This window comes from Trichechus manatus, unplaced genomic scaffold, assembly GCF_000243295.1.
Source record: "Trichechus manatus latirostris isolate Lorelei unplaced genomic scaffold, TriManLat1.0 scaffold00170, whole genome shotgun sequence".
Classification (NCBI taxonomy): Eukaryota; Metazoa; Chordata; class Mammalia; order Sirenia; family Trichechidae; genus Trichechus; species Trichechus manatus.
The window spans coordinates 5,231,540-5,255,851 of NW_004444106.1; the positions used below are offsets into that span (position 1 = coordinate 5,231,540).

At 48.6% G+C, this 24,312-nt stretch overlaps 1 protein-coding gene across 1 annotated transcript; it reads right to left on the reverse strand.

The window, feature by feature from the left end:
- Positions 1-390: 390 nt before the first annotated feature.
- Positions 391-22,777, reverse strand: TFR2 (transferrin receptor 2). Its single transcript, XM_004386729.2, has 18 exons — positions 22,714-22,777; positions 22,195-22,447; positions 21,926-22,112; positions 10,121-10,261; positions 9,934-10,045; positions 9,696-9,818; positions 9,178-9,294; positions 8,928-9,067; positions 8,387-8,550; positions 7,437-7,556; positions 7,019-7,101; positions 6,874-6,937; positions 6,711-6,778; positions 6,541-6,617; positions 6,375-6,459; positions 6,061-6,288; positions 5,514-5,654; positions 391-1,008 (listed from the first exon to the last, which is right to left on the reverse strand). Exons 1-18 carry the CDS (start codon positions 22,750-22,752, stop codon positions 724-726), a joined length of 2,427 nt encoding a protein of 808 aa, XP_004386786.1. The 5' UTR covers positions 22,753-22,777; the 3' UTR covers positions 391-723.
- Between the last annotated feature and the right edge of the window lie 1,535 nt (positions 22,778-24,312).

Genomic DNA, 24,312 nt, shown 5'->3' on the forward strand with positions numbered 1-24,312 from the left:
AGAACTGCACCATAGGGTTTCCAAGGAGCACCTGGTGGATTCAAACTGCCGACCTTTTGGTTAGCAGCCACAACTCTTAACCACTACACCGCCAGAGTTTCCCTTTGGATGACAGGCCTTTGTTATTTCCTTAGGTAACAGAAACAGCTTGGAGTTTTCCCTATGGAGACAGCACTTCCCCTCATACCCCTCTGCCCCTTCCCCCCAATCCCTCCTTAGGTCTCAAAGAAGGGATAATTGTGTGGGGGTGAGGGTAAGGAAGAAGCATAAAGATGCTTAGAGACAACAGGATGTCACCAGGTGGTTTATTGAAGTCCAAAACCCATGCCCCTCCCACCACAGACCACCTGTTGACTGTAAGGTCTAGCAATCTCTTCTACCGGGAGCTGGGCCAGGCCCTAGGACCTAGGAAACCTTCAAGATCAGTCTCGAGGCGTGGGCAAGGGTCTGTGATTGAGCAGATGCTGTTCTTTGATTAGTTGACAGTATGACCATCACATTATGGAAGGCACTGCTCACCTACTCCTACACTGGCAGAACTAAGGGTGTGTGCATGTCTGTGTGCTAGGATCTGGGCTGTGGAGGGAGAGGGAAGTGCTAGTGAGAATCTCGGTCAGCAATGAGAGGTGGTGCGTGGGCATCACCGCCACCCTGAAATCACTCAAGTGGGGAGAAGAGGTGCTCTTGGATGGTGGCAAGGGTATGTGGGTCACCTAGTGGGCCTCAGAAGTTGTTGTCGATGTTCCAGAGATCCCCGCCAAGTGCATTGGCTGCCCCCTGCAATGTCCAGGTGAGCAGGGCCAGCTGTCGACGGAAACGGCTCTCCTGGAAGCCTAGGCTGGGTTCTACCCCAGGGGAAGAGACCCCTGGGGCCCCAGAGTCACCCTTTCGAAGCAGCCGTAGGTGGTCCAACAGGGCGCTAAGTGTGTGGTCTCCACGGCCCAGGAAGATGTGGCGGAATGGGGAGTCAGCTGGTGACACGTACTGGGACAGGAAGTAGAACTCCACCTGCACCAAGAGTGGGATTAGGTTGGGTGGGGTCTCTGTTCCCAGAGCGAAAGCCTGAACAACCCCTACTGCCTGCTAGCAATTTCTAACCAAGCTTGGCACCTAGCACCCGTTGCTGTGAAGTCACGAAATGTGTGTCAGAGTAGAACTCTGTTCCACAGGGCTTTCACCTAGTGGAGTCCCTGGGTGATGAAATGGCTAACGTGCTCGGCTGCTAACCTTAAAGGTTGGAGGTTCAAGTCCACCTAGAAGCACCATGGAAGAAAGGCCTGGTGATCTACTTCAGAAAAATCAGCCATTGAAAACCCTATGGAGCATAGTTCTACTTTGACAAAGATGGGGTCCCCATGAGTTGGAATCGACTCCACGACAACCGGTTACTGGTTTTAAGTACTTCATATTGTTGAGCAGATTCCCTAAGTCCCACTTCCCTTTGGTTACCCAATCAGGGAATGATCATTTAGTGACATCACCAATATCCAAGCAGAATGCACCCTCCGGCTGTTTTGAGTTCTATCCATTTCTGTCTCCAGAGCTTCCATGCCTGCATCTGGGTCTCCCCAGTCTTCCTTCTTCGCTGGTTCACTTCCCTGCCAAAAGCCTCAAAGAATATTCAATTGTCCTGCTGTTCTTCTTCTTGATACCACTCCTGCACACACCACCTCCACCGGCCTCTACAGCCCAGAGTCAAAGGTCAACAGGACAGCCACCGTCTGACTCAGATGCTGTTCTGCCTCTCCTGAGATGGCCTCACTACTGGTCTGGTTCTCCTCCCACATTTCTACTAGCGTCTCTGGTTCCTTCCACTCCCATCTGTGGGCAGGTCTGAAGGTTTGACCTCCACCCTCTGCTCTTCTGTTTGCCTACATCCCAGTGGTTTTCAAACCTGGCTGCATATTTGAATCACCTGGGGAAGACTTTTAACTTATTGCCTGAGAATCACCCCAGCAGAATAAGGCTCTCTAGAGGTGGGTTAAGAGCTTGGCTGCTAACCAAAAGTTTGGTAGTTCGAATCTACCAACCGCTCCTTGGAAACCCTATGGGGTAGTTCTACTCTGTCCTATAGGGTCGCTATGAGTCAGAATCCACTTGATGACAATGAGTTAATGGTTAGAGGTGGTCTCACACATTCATATCTCTTTAAGACCCTAAAAAGATTTTAATGCCACACAGAGCTCACCCATGTCCCTTGGCTTCAACTATGTCTTCTGCGGGGACAGTTTCCCAAGTCTACTCGTCATATTATCCACTAAAATCTTGCACTCCAGCAGTCTCCATCACTCAGCCCACTGGGCCAGGAGGGAACCTGGACAAAACCTCACGCACATGTAGGCACCACCATCCTGAGTCTTGATCCTATGTTCCCTCTGAGTACCATGACCATCCCCAGCAGTCAGGGTCTCACCTCAAAAATGGAAGTGGGGTGACAGAGGCTTTGGCGTCAGACCGCCTGGTTTTTAATTTCAGCTCCACCACTTACTATGTGGTCTTGCATAAGTTACTTAGCCTCCCTGAACCTTAGTTTCTACCTAAATCCTAGCAATCTCACAGGATTTTGGGGAAGACTATGAGAGAAAAGGAGTCCTGGTGGCACAGTGGTTAAACACTTGGTTGCTAACCGAAAGGTCATCGGTTCGAACCCACCAGCCATTCTGTGGGAGGAAGATGTGGCAGTCTGTTTCCACAAGGATTTACAGCATTGGAAACCCTATGGAGCAGTTCTACTTTCTCCTACAGGGTTGCTATGAGTTGGAATCGACTTTGTGGCAGTGGGTTTGGATGGGAGAAAATGAAGCAAAGCATTTGGCACATGACAGACCCTTAATAAATGGTGGCCTCCTTTTCATCCCCCAGCATCCAGTCTGTCCGTTTCTCCTTCCAAATGCCTCACATCAGCCTGGTTCCCCCCTACAGATATCTGCTGCCACCCTGACCTAGAGTCCAGCCATCATTAATTTCATTCCATCTTCAGGCCATCTATGCTCCAGCCAAAATCCATCCTAAAATTCCACTTTGCCACATCACTTCCATGCTCAAAAATCTTCCTCATTTCCTTGATGTCCAAATCCTAAAAATCCAAACCTCTGACACCTGGCACTTAAGTAACCCATTTGGTGCCTCCTGCCCTCTGCTTCTCCACAGGCCCTCTGTCCTGGCTCTGCTGGTGCACACCTTGCTCCAAAGGAAAACTCCATTGCTGTAGACTCGATTCCAACTCACACCGACCCTATAGGACAGGGTAGAACTGCCCCATAAGGTTTCCAAGGAGCGGCTGGTAGATTTGAACTTTTGGTTAGCAGCCATAGCTCTTAACCACTGCGCCACAAAAGCCAGGCCTAATTTCACTGCCACACCCTTATTTTGGGGCCTCTCTGCCCTGGAATGTCTTCCTTTCTCCACCCCAATCCAAGTTCTGTCTGTTCTTCAAGGACAAATCATGGTCTAAAGTAGAGGTCAGCAAACTTTTTCTGTGATGGACCAGACAGTAAATATTTGGGGCTTTGTGGGCCACGCGATTTTTGTGGCAGTTTTGTCACTGTAGCACAAAAGTCAGCCATGAACCATATGGAAACCAAAGAGCATGGCTGTGCTTGCAATAGAACTTTATTTACAAAAACAAGTGGCAGGCTGTATTTTGCCTGCAGGCTGCTAGTTGGCCAACTCCTGGTCTAGAGCCACAAAGTTCCCTGGGTCTGGCCCAGCACCTTACACACAGGTGGTGCCCTGTAGTCCCTTTGGAAGGTAGCAACTGCTGGGGGTGGGGGTGTCTTTTTGTGTTCCTTGGGTTACACAGGAGAGGTTTAACCAAGGTCTATGAATGAGAATGAACCATGCCCAATCCCTTTTCTCATCCCAGGGTCAAACACAGCCAGGGCTGCGAACCAGTTCATTCCAGTTGGAACCTCTGCTGAGAATTTCCATTTCCACCCCAGATATACTGACTCAGAATCTACATTTTAACAAGATCCCCAGGTGGTTCTTATGTATAATAAATTTTGAGAACCACTGTTCTACTAGCAGGAGCCTTGGTCGCACAGTGATTAAAGTGCTCAGCTGTCAACTGAAAGATCAGTGGTTTGAATCCACCAGCCACTCTGCAGGAGAAAGATGTGGCAGTCTGCTTCTTTACAGATTTAAGCTTTGGAAACTCTATGGAGCAGTTCTACTTTGTCCTATAAGGTTGCTATGAGTCGGAATCGACTGGACGGCAACGGGTTTGGTGTTTCGTTTTGGTGTTTTTTCTTTTTTTTTGGGTTACCAATAGTTCTCAGAATTGGCCTCTAACCAGCAGCAACAGTGTCTCCTGGGACGCGTTAGACATGCAAATTCTCAGCAGAGGTTTAAACACCAATGAATCGGTTCAAAGCCCTGCACAAAGCTCAGCAGAGAGGGCAGAGAAAAGAGAAAAAGAGAGGAGAGATCCGGAAGGAGGCGACGAAGAAAAGACTGAGGAGAATCACAGAAAACAGAAACAAAGAGCAAGGAAGAAAGAGCAAGATGGACGGGTGTGTAAATAGAAAGAAGGAATGAGTGATGCCAAGGGAAAACGGGCAGGGGCACAAGCAGGAAAAAGCAAGGGGGAAAAAGAATACGAACCTGCAAGGGACAGACATGTTTGCTCTGAAAATTGTGTGTGTATGTGTGTGCGTGTGTGTGTGCGCGCGCGCAGATGGTGGCTCAATGTGTACACTATGGGTTCGCTGCGTGTATTTACAGGGTGTCCTGTACAATGAGTGACCCCACACTCACTGAAGGCGGTCCTGCTAAAAATTTTGCATCATAGACCTTTTCTCACGCCCACAGTCCTTATCCACCCATTTCCCAAGATCAAAGGGCTGAGAGGTTGAATTCATGGGGTGAGGAAACGCAAGAGGAGGGGTATAGCTAAAGACGCGGTGGGGACTGCAAAGTATTCAAAACTAAGCGAACGAGCTAGGCCAGGGAATAAAATCGAATGCAACTTTCAGATGACCCTCCTCCTGGCAGCCTTTCTGGATTTCCCCCATCTCAGTACCAGAGGAAAAAAAACTCTCCATTCTCTGAATTTCTTTAGCCCTTTGCACCTCGAGCCTTTTGTACTGCGGATCATTGGGTACATGTTTTTTCTCTCCAGAGGGGTGGGCGGCAGCAGGGGGCTGTGTGCGTGGCGGAGTGGGGGGCGGGGTTGTGCCAGTTTTGCCAAGCTTCGGCCAAGTGATGGTGCTAAGGGGCTCCCCTCCCTCATTTTCTCGCTTTGAGGGGCTGCCTCGATGGCCGCTAAAGTCCTCCCAGCCTGGCCAGTCTGAGAGTATTGCGTCCATTGTGCCCCGAGGACAGGGACCAGTCAGCCTGCAGCGCCCTTTCGACAAAGGACTCAGAACGGAAGGGGAAGAGAAGAGATGACAGGCTGAGCCAGAGCCCTGGGAAAGGAGCCCCAAGACTGCCAGCAGAGGGAGGAGACGCGCAGGGGGGGCCCGCGGGACGGCAGGCGGGGCCGCGGCAGAGGGCGGGGGACGGGGTCTCACCCGCATGATGCGCACGTTGTACATGCGCGTCAGCCTTTCGTCGCTCTCCTCCGAGCTGTAGATCTCCTTCCGCAGCTTCTCGGCCGCCCGGATGTAGTCTCCCCGCGCCGAGTACACCCACTGGAGAGTCAGCCCACGAGCCTGAGGGCGGAGGCGTGGGCTGGAGCAGGCAGCCAGGGGCTGGCGGAGACGGGCCAGGACCCAGGGCTGGGATGGGGATCAAGATGTTGTGGGACAGGGCTGGGACCCCGCGCCTGGCAGGAGGCGGGACGGTAGGGGGCAGAGTGTTGGGGGCGGAATGAGGCAAGAGGGGAACAAGACTGGACCTGTGGGGTTGGAGAGGACAAACCTCGGGGCCTCGGAGGGTACCAGCAGGGTCCTAGAGGCTTAGGTGATTGGGGGCCAGGGTAAAGGCGCCAAGTTGCCAAGGCGACAAAGACTCCAGGGGTTGAGGGGAGGAGAGGCCAGACCCTATGGCCTAAGCAGCATTTTAATGGGATATAGCGCCCCCACCCCCAGAGGTGGGGAGCTGCTTGGCATCTTGGACCTTGAGGTCCCCAGAGAACTCGTTGAGCCTGCCGATGTGCCTGAGGACGACGTCCCCGTAGCAGCCAAAGTCGAGGGGCAGCAGGTGATCATGGCTGAGCCGGATGAGGAGTTGCCCAGCGAGTAGGGCCACAGTCCGGGCCACGGCGGGCAGGCGGCCTCGAAGCGCCGCGTGCAGGTTCTCATATGTGTCCTCTTTTGTGTGCAGGAACGGATATGTCTGGTCATCCTGCGGAACAGGGCCGGGGCTGGGCAGGGGCACCCTGGAGACAGGCTGACGGCTGGCGCTTTTGGGCGGGGGCCAGGAAGTCTCACCTCCATGAAGGAAAACTCAACCGCAGGAACCCCCGCAAAGGCGGTGAAGGAATAGGCACTGCTGTCCATGGGCAGGGGCCGGATCCTGAGAGTAGGCAGGTTAGGGGGGTCGGTGGGCTCAGGCTCCCGTCACCCCGCCACCTCAGCCTCTCTCACCCCCACTTACACCTCAGCATCCCAGCTGGGGTTGGTGAACACCACCTGCTCATAGAGGGTCTGCCCGCTTTGGTTAGGAGAGTCCACCTGGGGGCAGGGTGGGGGCACAGGTCAGGCTCGGCCCCCACCAGCTTCCGTTCTCCCATAGCCTCCCCCGCTTCCAGCTGGCCTAGCTCTTGCCTGCTTCAGGATATTCTCGATGAGGGTGATCAGAAGAGGGCTGGTCTTGGCGTGGAACCTATCATCCCCTGAAGAGAGGGAGAAGTATGACCTGCTCAGGATTTGGCTTCCAGGGACAGGGGTGGGCGGGAGGCGTCCAAGTGGTGGTACTGCCCTAGCTTACCCAGCACTGCGTTGTCCAGACTCACGTAGACGACAGCTTTGAGGTGCAGCACACTGAGGTAGCCCTGTGGGTGAGGGGAGTAGAGTATGAACCCCCCATGCCTCTCCCAACTGCCCAGCTACCCTACCCAGGACCCCACCATCACCTCCAGCCATTCCATGGAGCCCACACTCCCAAAGTCGCCTCCATCCCAGCTAATGAAGAGAAGACTTCTTCGGGGCCGGAAGCCTGGGGGTAAAGAGAAGAGGGAGGATGCGTTCAGCTGGGGGCCAAGCAAAGCCCTCTAAATCCTCCCTCTGTCCTGGTCCCCTGGGGCCCCTCCTTCCCTCTCAACACTCTCCTGCTTCATCTTCACCCAGGCTGATGGAATACCACCATTACTTTCATTTTCAGATGAGGAAATGGAGGTAAAGTGACTTGTCCAGGGCCACACACTAGAACTTGGGGGAGCCAAGTTCGGAGCCTAGGTTTGACGCTCCAGCCTGTGTTCCTAACTGCCTCTCTGCCCCAGTCCTGGCTCAGGCCACAGCCCCACCTCTGCCCAGCCCAGGCCCCGACCTTACCATTGCTCACCATGGAGGAAATGGTCCGCACCAGCTCCAGCAGTATGGCAGTCCCCACGGCAGACTTGGCTGCTCCTGGGCCCCATGCATCCCTCTGGGCCCCAATGACAACATAGTGATCTGGGGGAGGGGATGATTGGGACCCACCTCTTACACCGGCAGTGCCCAAAGCCTTCTCCCTCCACCCCAGGGGGGCAGGCACCACCAGCTTTCCTGGCCCTCCACCAATCTCCGTCACTCAGCCCCTCATATCTCTCTGCAACCCCAGCCCTGCAGTCCCTAATGAAAACTGCCCCTTCTTCTCTTGGCCCTCCCTGGACAGCTTCCTCCATCAGCGGGATGCCTTGAGTCACTCCCTCCCTGGTTAGCCATGTCTCACTGGTCACCAGGTCCTGACAGATTTTAAATCCCTCTCTACCCCTCCCCCCACCAGCATCCTCATCCGAGCCCCACCACAGGCCTCCCTGCTCCTCTCCCTCACCACTCATAGGTGCCACACTCTTCCCGAAGGGCTGCTCCCATCACCCTGCTCTCCTGCTCAAGAACCTTTGATTCCCCACTGCTATCCACATCCAGTGATGCTTGAAAAGGCCATCTATGCAATCTGATCTCCTTTCTTGCTTGAGTCTCTGCTATAACATCATCCACCTTATGCTTGTTCACCTCCAGAGCCAGGGAACTCGCTACAATGCAAGACTGCCCATTCCACCTGAGGGCAGGGTGGACTGGGAGGTCTCCTCACTGCCACTCCCATCTGTCTCAGTCCCAACTTGCCAGCCATCCTCCCTGCCTACCCCTGCTGCACTCTCCAGTCAAAGCTGCCCTTCCCTCCCCTGGGCACCATTCCCACCCTCCCTGGGGCCTCTTGTACAGCCCTGTCTCTGGCCAGGGCTTATGAGCAGTGGCTCCTCTTGGACAGGCTGTGGGTGATGCAGGGCAAGGGAGCACACCTGGCTCGGAGCGGCCCTCAATGCAGCCAAAGATGTTGCTGATAGGGGTGGCGGCCCTGCGGTTGTTGATATTTAGGTGCAAGCCCGGCCCGGGGCCCAGGTGATAAGGGGACTCTGGGAGGTGTCCCTGCCATTCCTGGGGGGCCACAGGACCTTCAAGCTTCCTGAAGAGGGGTGGGGTAGAAAGGATCTGGAGGAGCAGAGAGACTTGGGCCACAGAAGGGCCCAAAGCCCCCTCTCTGCTCTTTCCCTCCCACCCTCTGCCTCCAGGTCTTTGCCTCTGCACCCTGTTTGGGGGAGCCGTGCAGCCAGGGTCCCAGACAGTTGTGTAGGTTGCGTCCTACTCAAGAGTGCCGAATATAAGTGGGGTCTGTGGGTGAAATCCAGCTGCGTCTCCACTCGCCAAACCATGGGCCCTAGCCACAGGCTGTGTCCACCAGAGGAAGGGTCGCCTTTTTCTAGTTCACCCAAAGGCACTCTATGGGCTAGCTGCAGCCTCCCTCTCTGCCTCCTCCCCTCCTCGGCCAGAGGCGCCCCTCACCTCAGCAAGCGGGAGGCAATGTCTGCACTGATGGGCTGGGCTGGGATTCTGGGGAGGCCAGAGGACTGGACTGGAGGAAACTGGGTTTGATTGAAGGAGGGGAAGCCAGGCGTGTAGGGGTCCCCAGTTCCCATGTGCACCTGTAGGGAGAGGGGTGCCCACGCTGAAACAGTGGGCTGAGCTCCCGGGGAAAGTAGCGTGCCAGCCCTGACCAAGGCAAGGAGGTGCCACCCTGGGACCCCAGACTCACATGTCCATACACAGCCCGGTGGCTGGACAGGCCTAGCTTGTGTGTGTCCGGGGAGAGGTCTGCTGGGTCGGGGTATATGAGCACTCCTCGGGCCCCAAAGTCCTGGGCACTGGCCACCTGGGGAAGGGAGGTGGCTATAGTACACTTTCTCCAGAGAAAACAGATTTATAAGGGCAGGAGATATGAGTAAAAGTGAAATGGGAGGGCCTTTGATCTGCACCTGAGGCTCCCACAGTTCCCCTGGAGAGAGGCTGCGCACATCCTCTAGCCCTGGCTCCCCACCCACCTGCAGTGCCTTAGCAGCCACCCACAGTTGCCCGGTGTTCTCTTCCTCACACCCCGCCTGACTCCCGGAACCTCCTGATTTTGTTTCCTGCCAACATTTTCTTACAGTCCACTTGGTTCTTTCCTTTCTCACTCTGTCAGCCTCCTAGATGCTTCCCGTTTGCCCTGACCTTAGGGTTCCCCCGGCCTGCACCCTCCTTGCTCCGCATCATTCCCCATGCAAGCACCCTCACCTTCTGGGCAAAGCTGATCATCCCAACGCGCACCAGCAGAAGGCGCCCCGCCGGCTCCACGCCCCGGGCCCGCAGGTCCTGCAGGTCCTCCGGCCGCCCGTAGTGGGCGTACACCAGCTCTCCCTGGGGATGAAGGGACGGCTGAGATGCGCTCACCGCGCCCCTCGTCCTGCACCAGGGAAAGGGCGAAAGCGGCCCGCATCCCGGGGTTGGGGGGGTGGGGACAGGAAGCGCTCACCGTGACGTTGCCCGTGGCGCTGTAGGGACAGTAGACGTCCGGGTCCTCCAGCGGCAGCTGCTCCCCGGCACTCCCGGACTCATCGACCCAGTGTAGGGTGTTGGGGTGATTCCTAGGAGCGGAGATGGTGAGCGCCCCGCCCCCTGCCGCGCCCCCTGGCCCCACTCTCCAGCCTCCTGGCACTTACGGGTGGGGAAACTGCAACCCCACGTAGTGTGTGTCAGTCCACACGTGGTCCAGCTTCTGTCGGGAGAGCTCGGCGCGAATGTCCTGAGCCAGGGCGGTCATTCCGGCCGAGCCGGCCGCTCGTTCCCGAGAGCTGATTTGCCTGAGCGAGGAGAGGCGGGATTGGGACGGGATTGGAGCCTGGGAGGGGAACCGGGAACAGGCTAGGACTTCTCGACGCCCAGAAGGGGGCCGGGGGGCGGCCCTGGTGGCGCAGTGGTTAAGAGATCGGCTGCCAACCAAAAGGTGTGCAGTTCGAATCCACCAGCCGCTCCTTGGAAATGCTATGGGGCAGTTCTCCTCTGTCCTATAGGGTCGGAATCAACTAGACTCGACGGCAGTGGGTTTGGAGGAGTGGGAGAGAGTAGGGAAGGACGCGTGAGACGTAGGGTTGCCCCAGGCCGTGGGCTGTGAAGGGCTCCTTATTTTCAGAATAAGCTCTTCTGACCCATTCTCTCCCGTCACCACCAAGGCTGCCTCTCTGAGGGTCTCCAGGACATCCTTCTGCTTAAAATCTTAGCTTCCACAGCTAGGGATCCTGTCCACCACTCCTTAGGATATTCCTGGCTCAGGCTAAACTCACCAACTCATATACCGTCCACACACCTCCCCTCCGTGCACCCCCTCCCCTGGTACATACATACTGGCCTGAGCTTTGCCCAGGCATGAAAACACTGGGCAGAAGCAGCAAACTCACCACTGCCCCCGCACTTCCCCATCCTCCACCTGGGTCACCAAGGTACCTGGTGGAACTATGGGATCACTTGTCTCATTGGAGATCTAACCCTGTCTTCTTCCATAGTCACCACCTAACAAGCAAGCCTCTTTGTCCCCTGAACTATCCCTGTTCTTCCATTTCACTTCTGCCATGGGCTGCCCTGCATGGCTTTCCTGTGACCCAGTTCCACCTGCACCCTTTCCATGGCAAACTAACTATCCTTGCCCCTCAACATCATCACAGAATACCTTTTCTACCTCTTGCCTTGACAGAAACCTGGCTCTCTCTTGAAGAGGCCATGTCTCCTGTGCCTCTGGCTCCACTTCTCAAACTTCTAACCATTTCTCCTCAGGTAAAACTCTATTCCTTTGAAGCCCATGCCATCCATCTTTACTACCCTCTACCCCTCCTCACTTCTGTTATCTTCTAACCAATTGGTCATTTGTCTACTTTCATTGAGGACTTTGGCATTTGGCATCTGGCTTATCATTTTCCTCTCCACACAAAGGTCCACTATGCTTCTGTACTACTTCAAAATCCATGTGGATGATGACCCTTAGTCTAAGCCACCATGCTGTCAGCTTTCATAAGGAACACTGCAATCCATGGTCTAAGTGGCTTTCTCAGTTCCATTCCTGTCCCCATCCAATCTAGTCCCCATCCAAGAGCTCAAGTGTTACTTTTAAATTGCACCTGATCATAGGTGTCCATTATAATGGATTGGTACATAAAATACGGTGATAAGCACTTGGAAGTCCTGTGCAGCAGTAAGAAACAATAAACTAGATCTACACACTGCAATCCATATTGACCTTTAAAGCATACTGTTCTTTTTAAAAAATGTTTATCTAAATTGAAAACACACAGTGGTCCAGAGCAAGATGACCGTGTGAACAGCTACATGTGCCCATCCCTCCACAAAACACCAAAATATACAAGCAAAAACTAGAAGAACCAACTTTGTCAGAACTCTGGAAATCAGTCAAGAGGAAACAAACAAAAACCCAAAACCAAAGCCATTGCTGTCGAGTCAATTCCAACTCATAGCGACCCTACAGGACAGAGTAGAACTGCCCCATAGGATTTCCAAGGAGTGGCTGGTGGATTCAAACTGCTGACCTTTTGGTTAGAGCCAAGCTCTTAACCACTGCGCCACCAGGGCTCCAGCAACTAAGCAAATGCTGAAATAAGAAACAGGTGACACTTAAACGTAGGAAGACTTTGGTTTTCTATATGCCTCACCATCTTGCCAGCTCAGCATGGCCATCTTAAAGCAGCAGTGGACTGTACTCCCAGAGAGGGAGCCTGGTCTCTGGCTCAGAAGGAGCAGAGAAGATTTTATTCACAAATTATTGTGTATGTCTGTTCTAACCTGTCTGGGGGCTGCCTAAAGGACTGAAGGAAGGCTCTCATCTTGGTTTGGCCTGTCTCAGAATCCATGCAAGACAGAGAGACTGTGGGAAATGACTTAAGGCTGTAACTACCTGTAGCTGCCTGGGCTAACCTGTGCGATTAAGGCATACAGTAGGCACCTGAAGACTGGAAGGAAAGGCTGGCGGAAGAGTCTCTTTTGGAAATGAAGGCTTTCAGAAGAACTGTGTGTAAGGGGAAATTGAGAAACACGCACACACATGCCCAAGGCAAGACACATGCTCATAAATTACCTGAGAAAATGTTACACTTTTACCTTGGGCTGATCCTTAGGCTCAGAACAAGCCTAGCTAAGTGTTGAAGGAGGGTCCCAGCACAGAGACAATTTGTGGAGACTGTGAGAGCCCCCCTAACCCTGGCATTCAAGGAAATCTCTGCCAAAACACTAGCTGAATACTTGAACACAGGGTACGAAACAGAGACTTGAATCCACACAAGTTTAGGAAGGCAGTCTTTGAAAAAATAGGAAGTCACTAAACAAATGACTATAGCCTTCAACAATTAAGAAGCAAACAAAGAAACAAAACCCCTCAGCAAGTCCTGGGGAGGGGGAAGAATCTGATTTATTATGATAATCAAATGTCCCGTTTTCAACAAAGAATCACAAAGCATGCAAAGAAATAGGAAAGGATGGCTCATGTAAAAGAACAAAATAAAGTGACAGAAACCATCCATGTGGAAGCCCAGATAATGGACTTAATAGATAAAGACTTTAAAACAACAGTATTTAATAAGCACAAAGAGCTAAAGGAAAACATGGACAAAGAACTAAAGGAAATCAGGAAAACAATGCATGGACAAAATAAGAAAATTGATAAAAGAGATAAAATTATAAAAAAAGAACCAAACAGAAATATTCAAGCTGAAAAGTACAAACGAACTAAAATTTAAAAGAAAATCACCAGAGAGATTAAACAGCAGATTTGAACTTGCAGAAGAAAGAGTCAATGAACTTGAAGATAAAATACAATATTATCAAGTCTGAGGAGAAAAAAGAAAAAAAGAGTGAACAGAGCCTAGAGAACTTGTGAGTCACCATCAAGCAGACCAACATACGCATAATGGGAGTCCCAGAAGGAGAAGAGAGAAAGGGGCAAAAAAGAATATTTGAAGAAATAATAGCCAAAAATTTCACAAATTTGACAAAAGACATGAATCTACACATCCAGGGAATTCAATGAACTCCAAGTAGGATAAACCCAAAGAGATCTATTTTACTGAGACGTTTCATAATCAAACTCTCAAAAACCAAAGGTAAAGAGAAAATCTTGAAAGCAGCAAGAGAGAAGCAAATCCTCACACACAAGTAATCCTCAATAAGAGTAAACACCAATTTCTCAGAAACCATGAAGGCCAGAAGGCAGTGGAATGACATATTTAAAGTAGTGAAAGAAAAGAACAGTCAACCAATAATTCTATATCAGCAAAACTCTCCTTCAAAAATGAGAGCAAAATTAAGACATTACCAGATAAACAAAAATTGAGGGAGTTTCTTACCACAAGACCTGCTGCAAGAAATGCTAAAGGGAGTCCTTCAGGTGGAAATGAAAGAACTCTAGATAGTAACTTGAAGCCATAAAAAGAAGAAGAAAAAAATCCAGTAAAGTTAACTTTATGGATAACTATAAAGGCCAGGTGTATGGTAATTTTTTCAAACTCTACTTTTTATGCTCTACATGATGTAAAAGACAAATGCATAAAAATAAGTATAAAATTATGTTATGGGCACACAATATATAAAAATGTAATTTGTGACAACAACAACATAAAGAGGGATAGGAGCAATAGGGACAGAGTTTTTACATGTTATTGAAGTTAAATTGGTATCAATTTAAACTAGATTGTTGTAAATTTAGGATGTTAAATGAAATCCCTATGGTAACCACAAAGAAAATATCTTAAAAAAAAAAAAAACACAAGGAAACAAGAAGGGAATCAAAATGGTTTACTATAAAAAATCAACTAAACACAAAAGTAGGAAGTATTGGAAAAAATGAGGGACAAAAGGTATAAGGCACACAGAAAACAAATAGGAAAATAACAAAAGTCTTTCCTTACAAGTAATTACTTTAAATATAAGCAGATTAAAATCTCCAGTCAAAAGGCAGAGGGTAGCAGAATGTTCAAGAAAACATGATCCAACTATATGCTGTCTACAAGAGACACACCTTAGATCCAAGTCAAAAATAGGCTGAAAGTGAAAGGATGGAAAAAAGTATTCCATGCCAATACAAAAAGAGAGCTGGGGTAGCTATATTAGTATCAGACAAAACAGACTTTAAGTCAAAATCTGTTACAAGAGACAAAGATGGACATTCTATAATGATAAAAGGGTCAATGCATTAAGAATATATAATAATTATATATATGCACCTAACAACAGAGCCCCCAAAATATATGAAGCAAACATTGACAGAATTGAAAAGAGAAATAGACAGTTTTACAATAATAAGTGCAGACTTCAATACACTATTTTCAGTAATGGGTAGAACATCTAGACAGAAGATCAATAAAGAAATAAAGGATTTGAACAACACTATAAGCCAACTAGACTTAACAGACGTACCATATTTTTACACAAATAATGAACACCTTCTACATTTGTTTGCCAACCGTGCCCTCTCCTCATTAGCATAGTGCACTTATGAAAAGATCTCATGGGGGAGGGCACAGTTGGCAAACCAACATAGCAGGTGCATTATTTGCATAAAATATCGTATATATATCGTATATAAAATATCGTATATAGAACACTCCACCCAATATTAGCAGAATACACATTCTTCTCCAGTGGAGATGGATCATTCTCCAGGATAGACCATATACTAGGTCACAAACAAGTCTTATATTTAAAAGTACTTAACTCATACAAAATATCTTCTCCAACCACAAGGGAATGATACTAGACATCAATAACAGAAGGAAAACTGGAAAATTCACAAATATGTGGAAATTAAACACACTATTAAACAATCAATGAGTCAAAGAACAAATCATAAAATAAATTAGAAAATACTTAGAAACAAATGAAAATGAAAGCACAACATATTGAGACATGGGATACGGTGAAGGCAATGCTCAGAGGGAATTAACAGCTGTAAATGCCTACATTTAAAGAGAAGAAAGATCTCTAATCAATAACCTAACTTTACACCTTTGAGGAAACAGAAAAAGATGAGCAAACTGAGCCGAAAACTACAGAAGGAAGGAAGGAATTAAGATTATAGCAGAAATAAATGAAGTAGAGAATAGAAAAACGAAGAGAATTAACAAAGCAAAAAATTGGTTCTTTGAAAAGATCAATAAAATTGACAAACTTTTAGCTGGAAAAGGAAAAAGAGAGCGTAAGACACAATCAACAAAAATCAGAAACTTTAAACTACCACCCTACAAAAATGAAAAAAATCATAGAAGAGTACTATGAACAACTGTATGCCAACAAATTACATAACCAAGATGAAATTTACAGATTCCTAGAAACACAAAACTACCTAATTGATTCAAGAAGAAACAGAAAGTCAGAACAGACCTGTAACAAGTGAACAGATTGAATCAGTACTCAAAAACCTCCCAAAAAAAGAAAAGTCTAGGACCAGATGGCTTTACTAGTGAATTCCACCAAACATTTAAAGAACCAACACCAGTCTTTCTCAAATGCTTCCAAAAAATAGAAGAGGAGGGAACACTTCCTAACTTGTTCTATGAGGCCAGCATTACCCTGATACCAAAACCAGATAAAAACACCACAAGAAAACTACAAACATTCCTTATGAATATAGATATAAAAATTCTCACCAAAATACTAGCAAACTGAATGCAATGTTATATTATAAGAATTATACACCATGACCAAGTGGGCGTTATACCAGGAATGCAAGAGTGGTTCAATATAAGAAAATCAATCAATGTAATACACCACATTATTAGAATGAAGGAAAAGAACCACATGACCGTCTCAATTAATGCAGAAAAGGCATTTGAAAAAATCCAACACTCTTTCATGATGAAAACACTCACCAAACTAGGAATAGAAAGGGAATTCCTCAACATGGTAAAGGAAATTTATGAAAACCCCATAGCTAACATCATACACGATGGTGAAAGACTAAAAGCTTTTCCCCCTAAGATCAAGAACAAGACAAGAATGTCTGTTTTCACCAGTGCTATTCAACATTGTACGGAAAGTTCTTCTATCAAGAGCAATTAGGCAAGAAAAAGAAATAAAAGGCATCCAAATCAGAAAGGAAGAAGTAAAACTATCTCTATTCACAGATGACATGATCCTATATATAGAAAATCTCAGTGAATCCACCAGAAAGCTACTGGAGCTAATAAATGAATTCAGCAAATTGCAGGGTATAAGGTCAACACACAAAAATCAGTTGCATTTCTATATACCAGCAATGAGCAATCTGAAAATGAAATTAAGAAAACAACTCTATTTACAATAGCATTTAAAAGACTAAAATACCCAGGAACGAATTTAACCAAAGAGGTGAAAGACTTGTACATTTAAAATTATGAAACATTGCTGAAAGAAATTTAAGAAGACCTAAATAAATAAAAAGACAAGCTGTGTTTATGGATTGTAAAAGTAAGTCTTGTTAAGCTGTCAATACTACCCAAAGCGATCTACAGATTCAACACAATTTCTATCAAAATTCCAACAGCATTTTTTGTGGAACTGGAAAAGCTGGTCGTCAAATTCATACAAAATTGTAAGGAGTCTCAAATAGATAAAACAATCTTGAAAACAACAAAGTAGGAGGACTCTTCTCTCCTGATTTCAAAAGGTACTATACCAAAACCAAACCCATTGCCATCAAGTCGATTCTGACTCAAAACGTACTGTGAAGCTATAGTAATCAAAACAGTGTGGTACTGGTATAAGGACAGACATGTATACCAGTGGAAGAGAATTGTGAGTACAGAAATAAACCTATGTTTATTTCTCTATGGCCAGTTGATCTTCAACAAGTGTGCCACATCCACAATGGGGAAGTGTTCCAAGTTCAACAAATCGTGCTGGGACAACTGTATCTCCACATGCAAAAGAATGAAGTTGGACCCATATCTCACACTATATATGAAAATTAACTCAGAATGGATCAATGACCTAAATATAAGAGCTAAAGTAATAAAACTCTTAGAAGAAAACATAGGGGTATAACTTCAAATCTTATTTTTGACAATGGGTTCTTAGATATGAAATTAAAAGCACAAGCAACAAAAGAAAAAAATAGATAAATTGGACTTCATCAAAACTTCTGTGCATGAAAGGACTTTATCAAGAAGGTGAAGAGATAACTACAGAATGGGAGAAAATATATGGTGACCATGTATCTGATAAGGATTTAATACCCAGAATATATAAAGAACTCCTACAACTCAGCAACAACAAAAACAACACAATTCAAAAATGGGCAAAGGACTTGGACATTTCTCCATAGAAGATACACAAATGGCCAACAAGCGCATGAAAAGATGATCAACATCAACTAGGGAAGCAAATCAAAACCACAACGAGATACCACTTTACACCATCACCACCAGTTGCCATTCCAACTCATGGTGACCCCATGTATATCAAAGTAGACTGTGCTCCATAGTGTTTTCAAATGGTTGATTTTTGGAAGTAGATCACCAAGCCTTTCTTCCAAGGTGCCTCTGAGTGGACTCAAACAGCCAAGCTTGGTTAGCAGCCAAGCACGTTAGCCATTTGCACTACCCAGGGACACCTTCACACCCACTAGGATTGCTATTATAAAAGGAAAATAACAAGTGTTGGCCAGGATAAACTGGAAGACTTGTGCATTGCTGGTGGCAATGTAAAATGGTACAGCCTCTGTGGAAAGCAGTTTGACAGTTCCTCAAAAAGTTAAACACAGAATGTATGACCCAGCAATTCCACTCCTTGACTTGAAAGCAGAGACTCAAACAGATACTTGTACACCAGCGTTCATTGTAGTTATTATTCACGATAGCCTAAAGGCAGACACAGCCCAAGTGTCCATCAACAGATGAATGGATAAACAAAATGTGGCTTATACATACAATGTCATATTATTCCTTCATAAAGATAAATGAAGTTCTGATACATGCTACAACATGGATGAACCTTGAAAATATTATGTTGAATGAAATAATTCAGACACAAAAGGACAAATATTGTATGATCCCACTTTTATGAAATATCTAGAATAGGCAAATTGTTGTTGTGTGCCATCGAGTCAATTCTGACTCATAGTGACCCTACAGGACAGAGTAGAACTGCCCCATAGGGTTTCCTAGGCTGTAATCTTTATGGGAGCAGATCACCAGGTTTTTTTCTTCCATAGAATAGGCAAGTATATAGAGACAAAAGTTTATTAGTGGTCGCCAGCAGTGGGGAAGAGTCTCGCAGGAAAGGGAAATTATTGCTTAACAAGTACAGAGTTTCTATTTGGGGTGATGAAAAATTTCTGATATTGGTGATTACATGGTGAATGTAATTAATGTCACTGAATTATGCACTTAAAATAGTTAAAAAAGCAATTTTTTTGTTATATTATTTACCACAATAAAATTAAACACACACATACTACAGATAGCGATATCTGAATAGTGGGTCTTGGGGTGATTATTGTTTTAACTTTCTTCTTTGTATTTTTCCATGTTGTTTAAATTTTAAAATAATGAACATATACAAATTTTACAGAAACATTAATATTTTGAAATCTACACATACACATAAAACTGCATCACATATATGACGAAGCCACATGCGTATTCAGGACACACATCAAACACTCGGATGAGGTCCATGTAGTGGAGGGGAGCGGGAGGAGCATTCAGGGATGAAGGAGGAGAAATTAAACAGGAAGCCTTATATTGACCAATGAGGACACTGTACTAGAGTCTGAGGAGTATGATCAACTCTATTCTTCGCAGCTGACATGAAAAAAAAAAACCTATACCCCATCCCCATCTGACCATGATACTCTCTTGCTCAAAACTCTTCAGTTCTCTCTCTTTACACTTAGAATAAAATCCAAAACTGTTAATGGAGCTAATAAGTTCCTTTAGGGCCTTAGCCATGTCCACCTTGCCAGTCACATGGGCTTTCTTTCACTTCCTCGAATAGGCCACAATCTTCCTGCTTTGGACACTTTGCAAATGCTCTTCCCTGGCCTGGAGTGCTTTTTCACCTCCTTTTTAACTGGCGCAGTGGTTAAGAGCTATGGCTGCTAACCAAAACGTTGGCAGTTTTAACCCACCAGCCGTTCCTTTGAAACCCTATGGGGCAGTGCTACGCTGGTGTTTTTTTGACTGGCAAACTACTTATTCCTCAGGCTGTAGCTTGTCAGTTCCTCAAGGAAGTCTCCCCTGGCCCCTAATCTAAATCAGGTCCCCTGTTATAGTCACTCCTCACATCTTTTACTTTCCTTTCAAAACAATGACCTTAGTGATAATTATGCAGTCATTAATGTGATTATTAGTTTAATATCAATTTCCTCCAATGGACTGTAAGCTCCATCAGGGCAAACTCCCGATTGTTTCGTTCTATGCTATATCACCACCACCAATTTAGCCCAGTAAAAAAAACCAAACCCACTGCCGTCCAGTCGATTCCGACTCATAGCGACCCTACAGGACAGAGTAGAACTGCCCCATAGGGTTTCCTAGGAGTGCCTGGTGGATTTGAACTGCCGACTTTTTGGTTAGCAGCCAAGCTCTTAATCACTGCACCACCAGGACTTAGCCCAGTACCTGCCACATATTAGGTGCTCAAAAAATATTTGTTGAAATAAATGAATGAATAACCTCATCAGTGCCAGACTCTAACCTCCACTCCAGCCACCCTCTTCGCTGGCTACACCCTGGGTCTTGTCCTTACCTAGAACTCCACCTCTGGAATATTTATTCATTAAGGATTTACTGAACACCTACTAGGTGCCAGGCACTAAGATAAATAGGGCATAATTAACCAGATAAATCTTAAAGGCTCTAGAATCTCACTCTCTGACTGGAGCTTTTCAGGGTCCAACTTCTCCCTTACCCTCACTATCCCTGCTCTTCAGCCCAGTGGAGCTCTCCAGATTTTACAATTTCTCCAAGTCTATCAGCTCCTCCCTGGCTCCCTCCCTTCCCCTTCCAGCCTAGATGGCCCATCGCTTCATTGCTCTCTCCCCACTCACTGCTACCCTCTTGCCTCCCTGCCCTTTGAATGTACCCACAGTGCCACAGCCCACCCCAAGACTTGTCAAACTGTCCACCTGCTCAGCCTGCACCTAGACTCTCAAGTGCTGTTCAAGAAAATAAAAAGCTCTGAAAGTTGCTGATGCCGCAAATTGAGGTTCTTTTAGCAAGCTGGATCCAGCAGCGTATTAAAACAAAAGTGATGCACCTTGATCAAGCTTAGCACTGATGGCAAGGAGATCTATTAACGCAAGTTACTACATAAACATTAAAGAAGAAAACTCATACAGTCACCTGAATACATTCCCGAAAAACATTTAAAAACAAATTCCATATCTGTTCCTCCCTTCCTAATCATTAAAAAAAAAAAAAACTCAGTGAACTAGGAATAGAATGAAACTTCCTTAGTTTGATTTTAAAGTTCCTTGACATCTGCAGCATAGATAATACTCAGTGATAAAAGATTATAAAAAAAATCCTATTAAAATCAGGAAATAGAAAAGGACACCTACGATCACCAATTACCATTCATGTCCTCTCCAATGCAAAAAGAAATGAAGAGGACATAGAAGGTATAACCATTGGAAGAGAAGACACGCTTCGCTCACTATGTTCTTGTTAGTTGCCATTGAGTCAGCTTGCAACTCATGGTGGCCCCATGCACAGCAGAACGTAACACTACCTGGTCCTGTGCCATCCCCATGATAGGTTTCAGATTGGACTGTTGTAGCTTATATGATTATCTACTTAGAAAACCCAGGAGAATTCATTGAAAAGCTATTCCTGACCCAAAGGAGGGCTATGGGTGGGCTGTATCTCTTCTGTGGACCTATCTGGGCAGCTCCTTCCCAGTAGGGAAGGGTGACCGTGCAGCAGGACAAAGGAAACATGAGCTACTCCTGCTGTGCGCTGCAAGCCTGCTCAGTTCAGTCTGTGTCTGGCTGGCACCTCCATGATGTAGATGGGGGCGGGGAGGGGTGGGGGGTGGTCCATGCCCACAAATGCATTTGCTTGCTTGTTTTTCTGATTCCCTAAAATGCCCCTTTTCAGAGCCTCCAGAGCTCCCAGCTGCCAAAGATCAAAATCCAAGTGCCTCCGTGTAGCATTCAAGGCCTTTCTGGGTCTGCTCTACTGCCCATCTGGATGCTGGGTCCGTCTGTTCGTATTCAGACAGTCGGTTCCCTCATCTCCCAAACCATCCCGCCCTTGAAGCCTGAGCCCTCTGGGGCCTCATCCCCACACCTGCCCTCCCTCTTCTCAGCTCCAGATGCCTGCCTTTCTTCCCAGGACCAAGGAACAGGGAGGCCAGGGAGGCAGGTGGAAGGGCTTCGAAAGGGGGTCCAGACACCAGGGTCCTGTGTGAGGAGGAAGTGGGGCTGAGTCTGAGTGGAGGCAGAGAGGACATTTGAGGGCCAGGAAGGGGACCAGGCTGCTCCTTACCTGATGGTGTCCTCCAGGTGCCCCTCCCCCAGGAACCGCAGGAACATGGCCTGGAGGTCACGCCAATACAATGGGCCCTGGTGGGAGTCAGGGCCTGGCTCATAGTTGACATCATCGTTGACCACCAACACGGCATCCCCGCATGCCTGGCAGGACCCTCGGAAGGCCACGTAGCCCAGAAGGAAGGCTGGCGGGTGGCAAGATGGGGATTCTTCTTGTGTCCCCTCTGGACCCCAGCAATCTCCCCAGCCCAGACCCTTCACTCTCACCCCCAGTGAAGATCAGCAGGGCTGTCAGGACCAGGTAGGGGATGGCCCTTCGTCCTGCCGCTGCCCAGAGTCCGAGGTTTTGCCGCCTTGGTCTAGAGCCTAGGGGCTCGGGGCCCCTCAGCTCCATGGGGCGAAAGTGCGTTGGATGCTCGGACCCCTCCTCCCTGTCTTCTTCTTCTTCCTCCAGGCGCCCCTGCTGGGTACCTTCAACACGCTTGTAGATGGTCTGAGAGGTTCGTGGGGACAGCTCTTGCTGTGGGGGGCAGGGTGGGCATGAGATTGGGGGAAGAGGTCTGGGAGATGGAGGGGATATGGCAAGAATAGGTCAGCAGCTTTGGGGTGCCAAACGAGCACAAGGTGGGGGGAAAGGGCCTGAGAGGCAGGCTGGAAAGAAGGTCCAGAGGCTGGAGGGGAGGAGCCAGGACACTGGCCAAGAGGCGCCAGCCTGGGGGATTAGAGAGGGGGCTGAGGGACCTGGTGAGAAGGCCTAAGCCGTCCGCCAACCCCACTCGGTCTTACCGCTCTCTGGAGTAGACCCCAAAGCCGCTCCATGCTCATGCCCCTTCCTGAAGCCTGCAGGCTGCCCCCCCCACCATGATAAACCGTTTGTGGGAGCCCCAGGAAGGCCCCTTATCAGCCCAGGCAGGGAGCCTGAGGCCTGGCCGTTCCTCACCCCCCAAGGGTGGGGGGAAGTCCTGGCCTCAGCCCAGCTTTCCAGATATGGTCCCCCAGCCCAGGCCAGAGCAGGAGGGGCTGTGCCTTCTCTACCAATCCCTCCATAGCCCCATTCCTGCCCCCTCCCGGCAAAACAATCAATTTTTTGACCTTAGGGCAGACTTTGGCCTCCCAGTTCCCGTTAGGAGTGGAGGAGGGTAGCTCACGGCTGGGAAGGGCAGGCATATGGATGTCCCCTCCCCTCTGCTGCTTCCACTTCTACCAGTGTCCTTGGCGACCCCTTCCTAAGCCCCCTACACTCCCCTGGAAGATCCACCATGAAGACCTCTGCCCCCTCGTCATCTGGCTTGCAGGCCCCCTCCCTGTGCAGGTCTTGGAACACATTAGCTGCTTTCCCTGTCCCCAGTAGCATAAACCGGGGGATGCGGTCTGGCTATGTGGAACTATGCTAGTTGCTGGGGAGGGAGGGACTATGGGTGGAAGCCCATGGTCAGGTAGGGATCAGTCAGTACTCTAGGATTGGAGGTCCTAGAGTCCGGGATTTGTGGTTCTGGGCCCACAAGGCATCACATGAGGTGGAAAGAGTTCTGATCAAGGCAGGTGCAGAACTAAGTGACCTTGGACAAGTCATGCTCCTGCCTGAGCACCGGCTCCTCTTTGGTGACCAGAAGACTTGGATCACATAGTAGGTTTCTACCTCTTTTGGGTCTCGGACCCTCTGAGAGTCTGATGAAAGGCTACACACCCGCACCCCAAAAACACATACCGGAACAAGCCAGTAAGTTTTATCTATAGCTTCAGGTATCGGGGGCAGGCCTCCGCCAAGGACCCTAGAAAGCAGCTCTGGAATAGCTGAGCAACTCAAGTCCGGAGAGAAGTACTGAGTTGCCGGGGCACACTAGTGCCCCCAGTCCCTGCCCTACCTGTAACTACCACGAACCCGGGGAAGGAAGACAGCAGCGCAGCGACGGCTCACCTGAGCTGCTGCTCCTGGGGTGCTGCGGCGATGCCTCTCTGAGTCGCGAGGCCAGCGCCGACGCTCCGCCCACTAGGCCCCGCCTCCGGCCCCGCCCAGCCCCGGCCCCTTGGGGCAGGCCTTCCTCTAGGCCCCGCCCCTGCCTCGGCATCCTCTCCGCTCGAGTCCCCTACCCGCCCCAACTCGGCTCTTCGGTGGCGCCCGGTCCTCGCTGCATGATTCTCCCAGGATCATGGACCCTTTGAAACCTGAGGAAACCGTGACTCCTCGGGCTGTGCTCAGGCGTCCCCCGTGGAGTCCCAGAACGAACGTAGGTGTGGCCCCCTTTCGCCTTCCTCCAGACCTCTGCCCCTACTCCCCACCCCAAGGAAGCCAAACTTTCTTTTTTCTTAAAACATTTTTACTCCTTTTAACCCAGAAACATTACAATATAAGAGGACGAGAGGGAAGTGGAAGAGGAGGAGGGC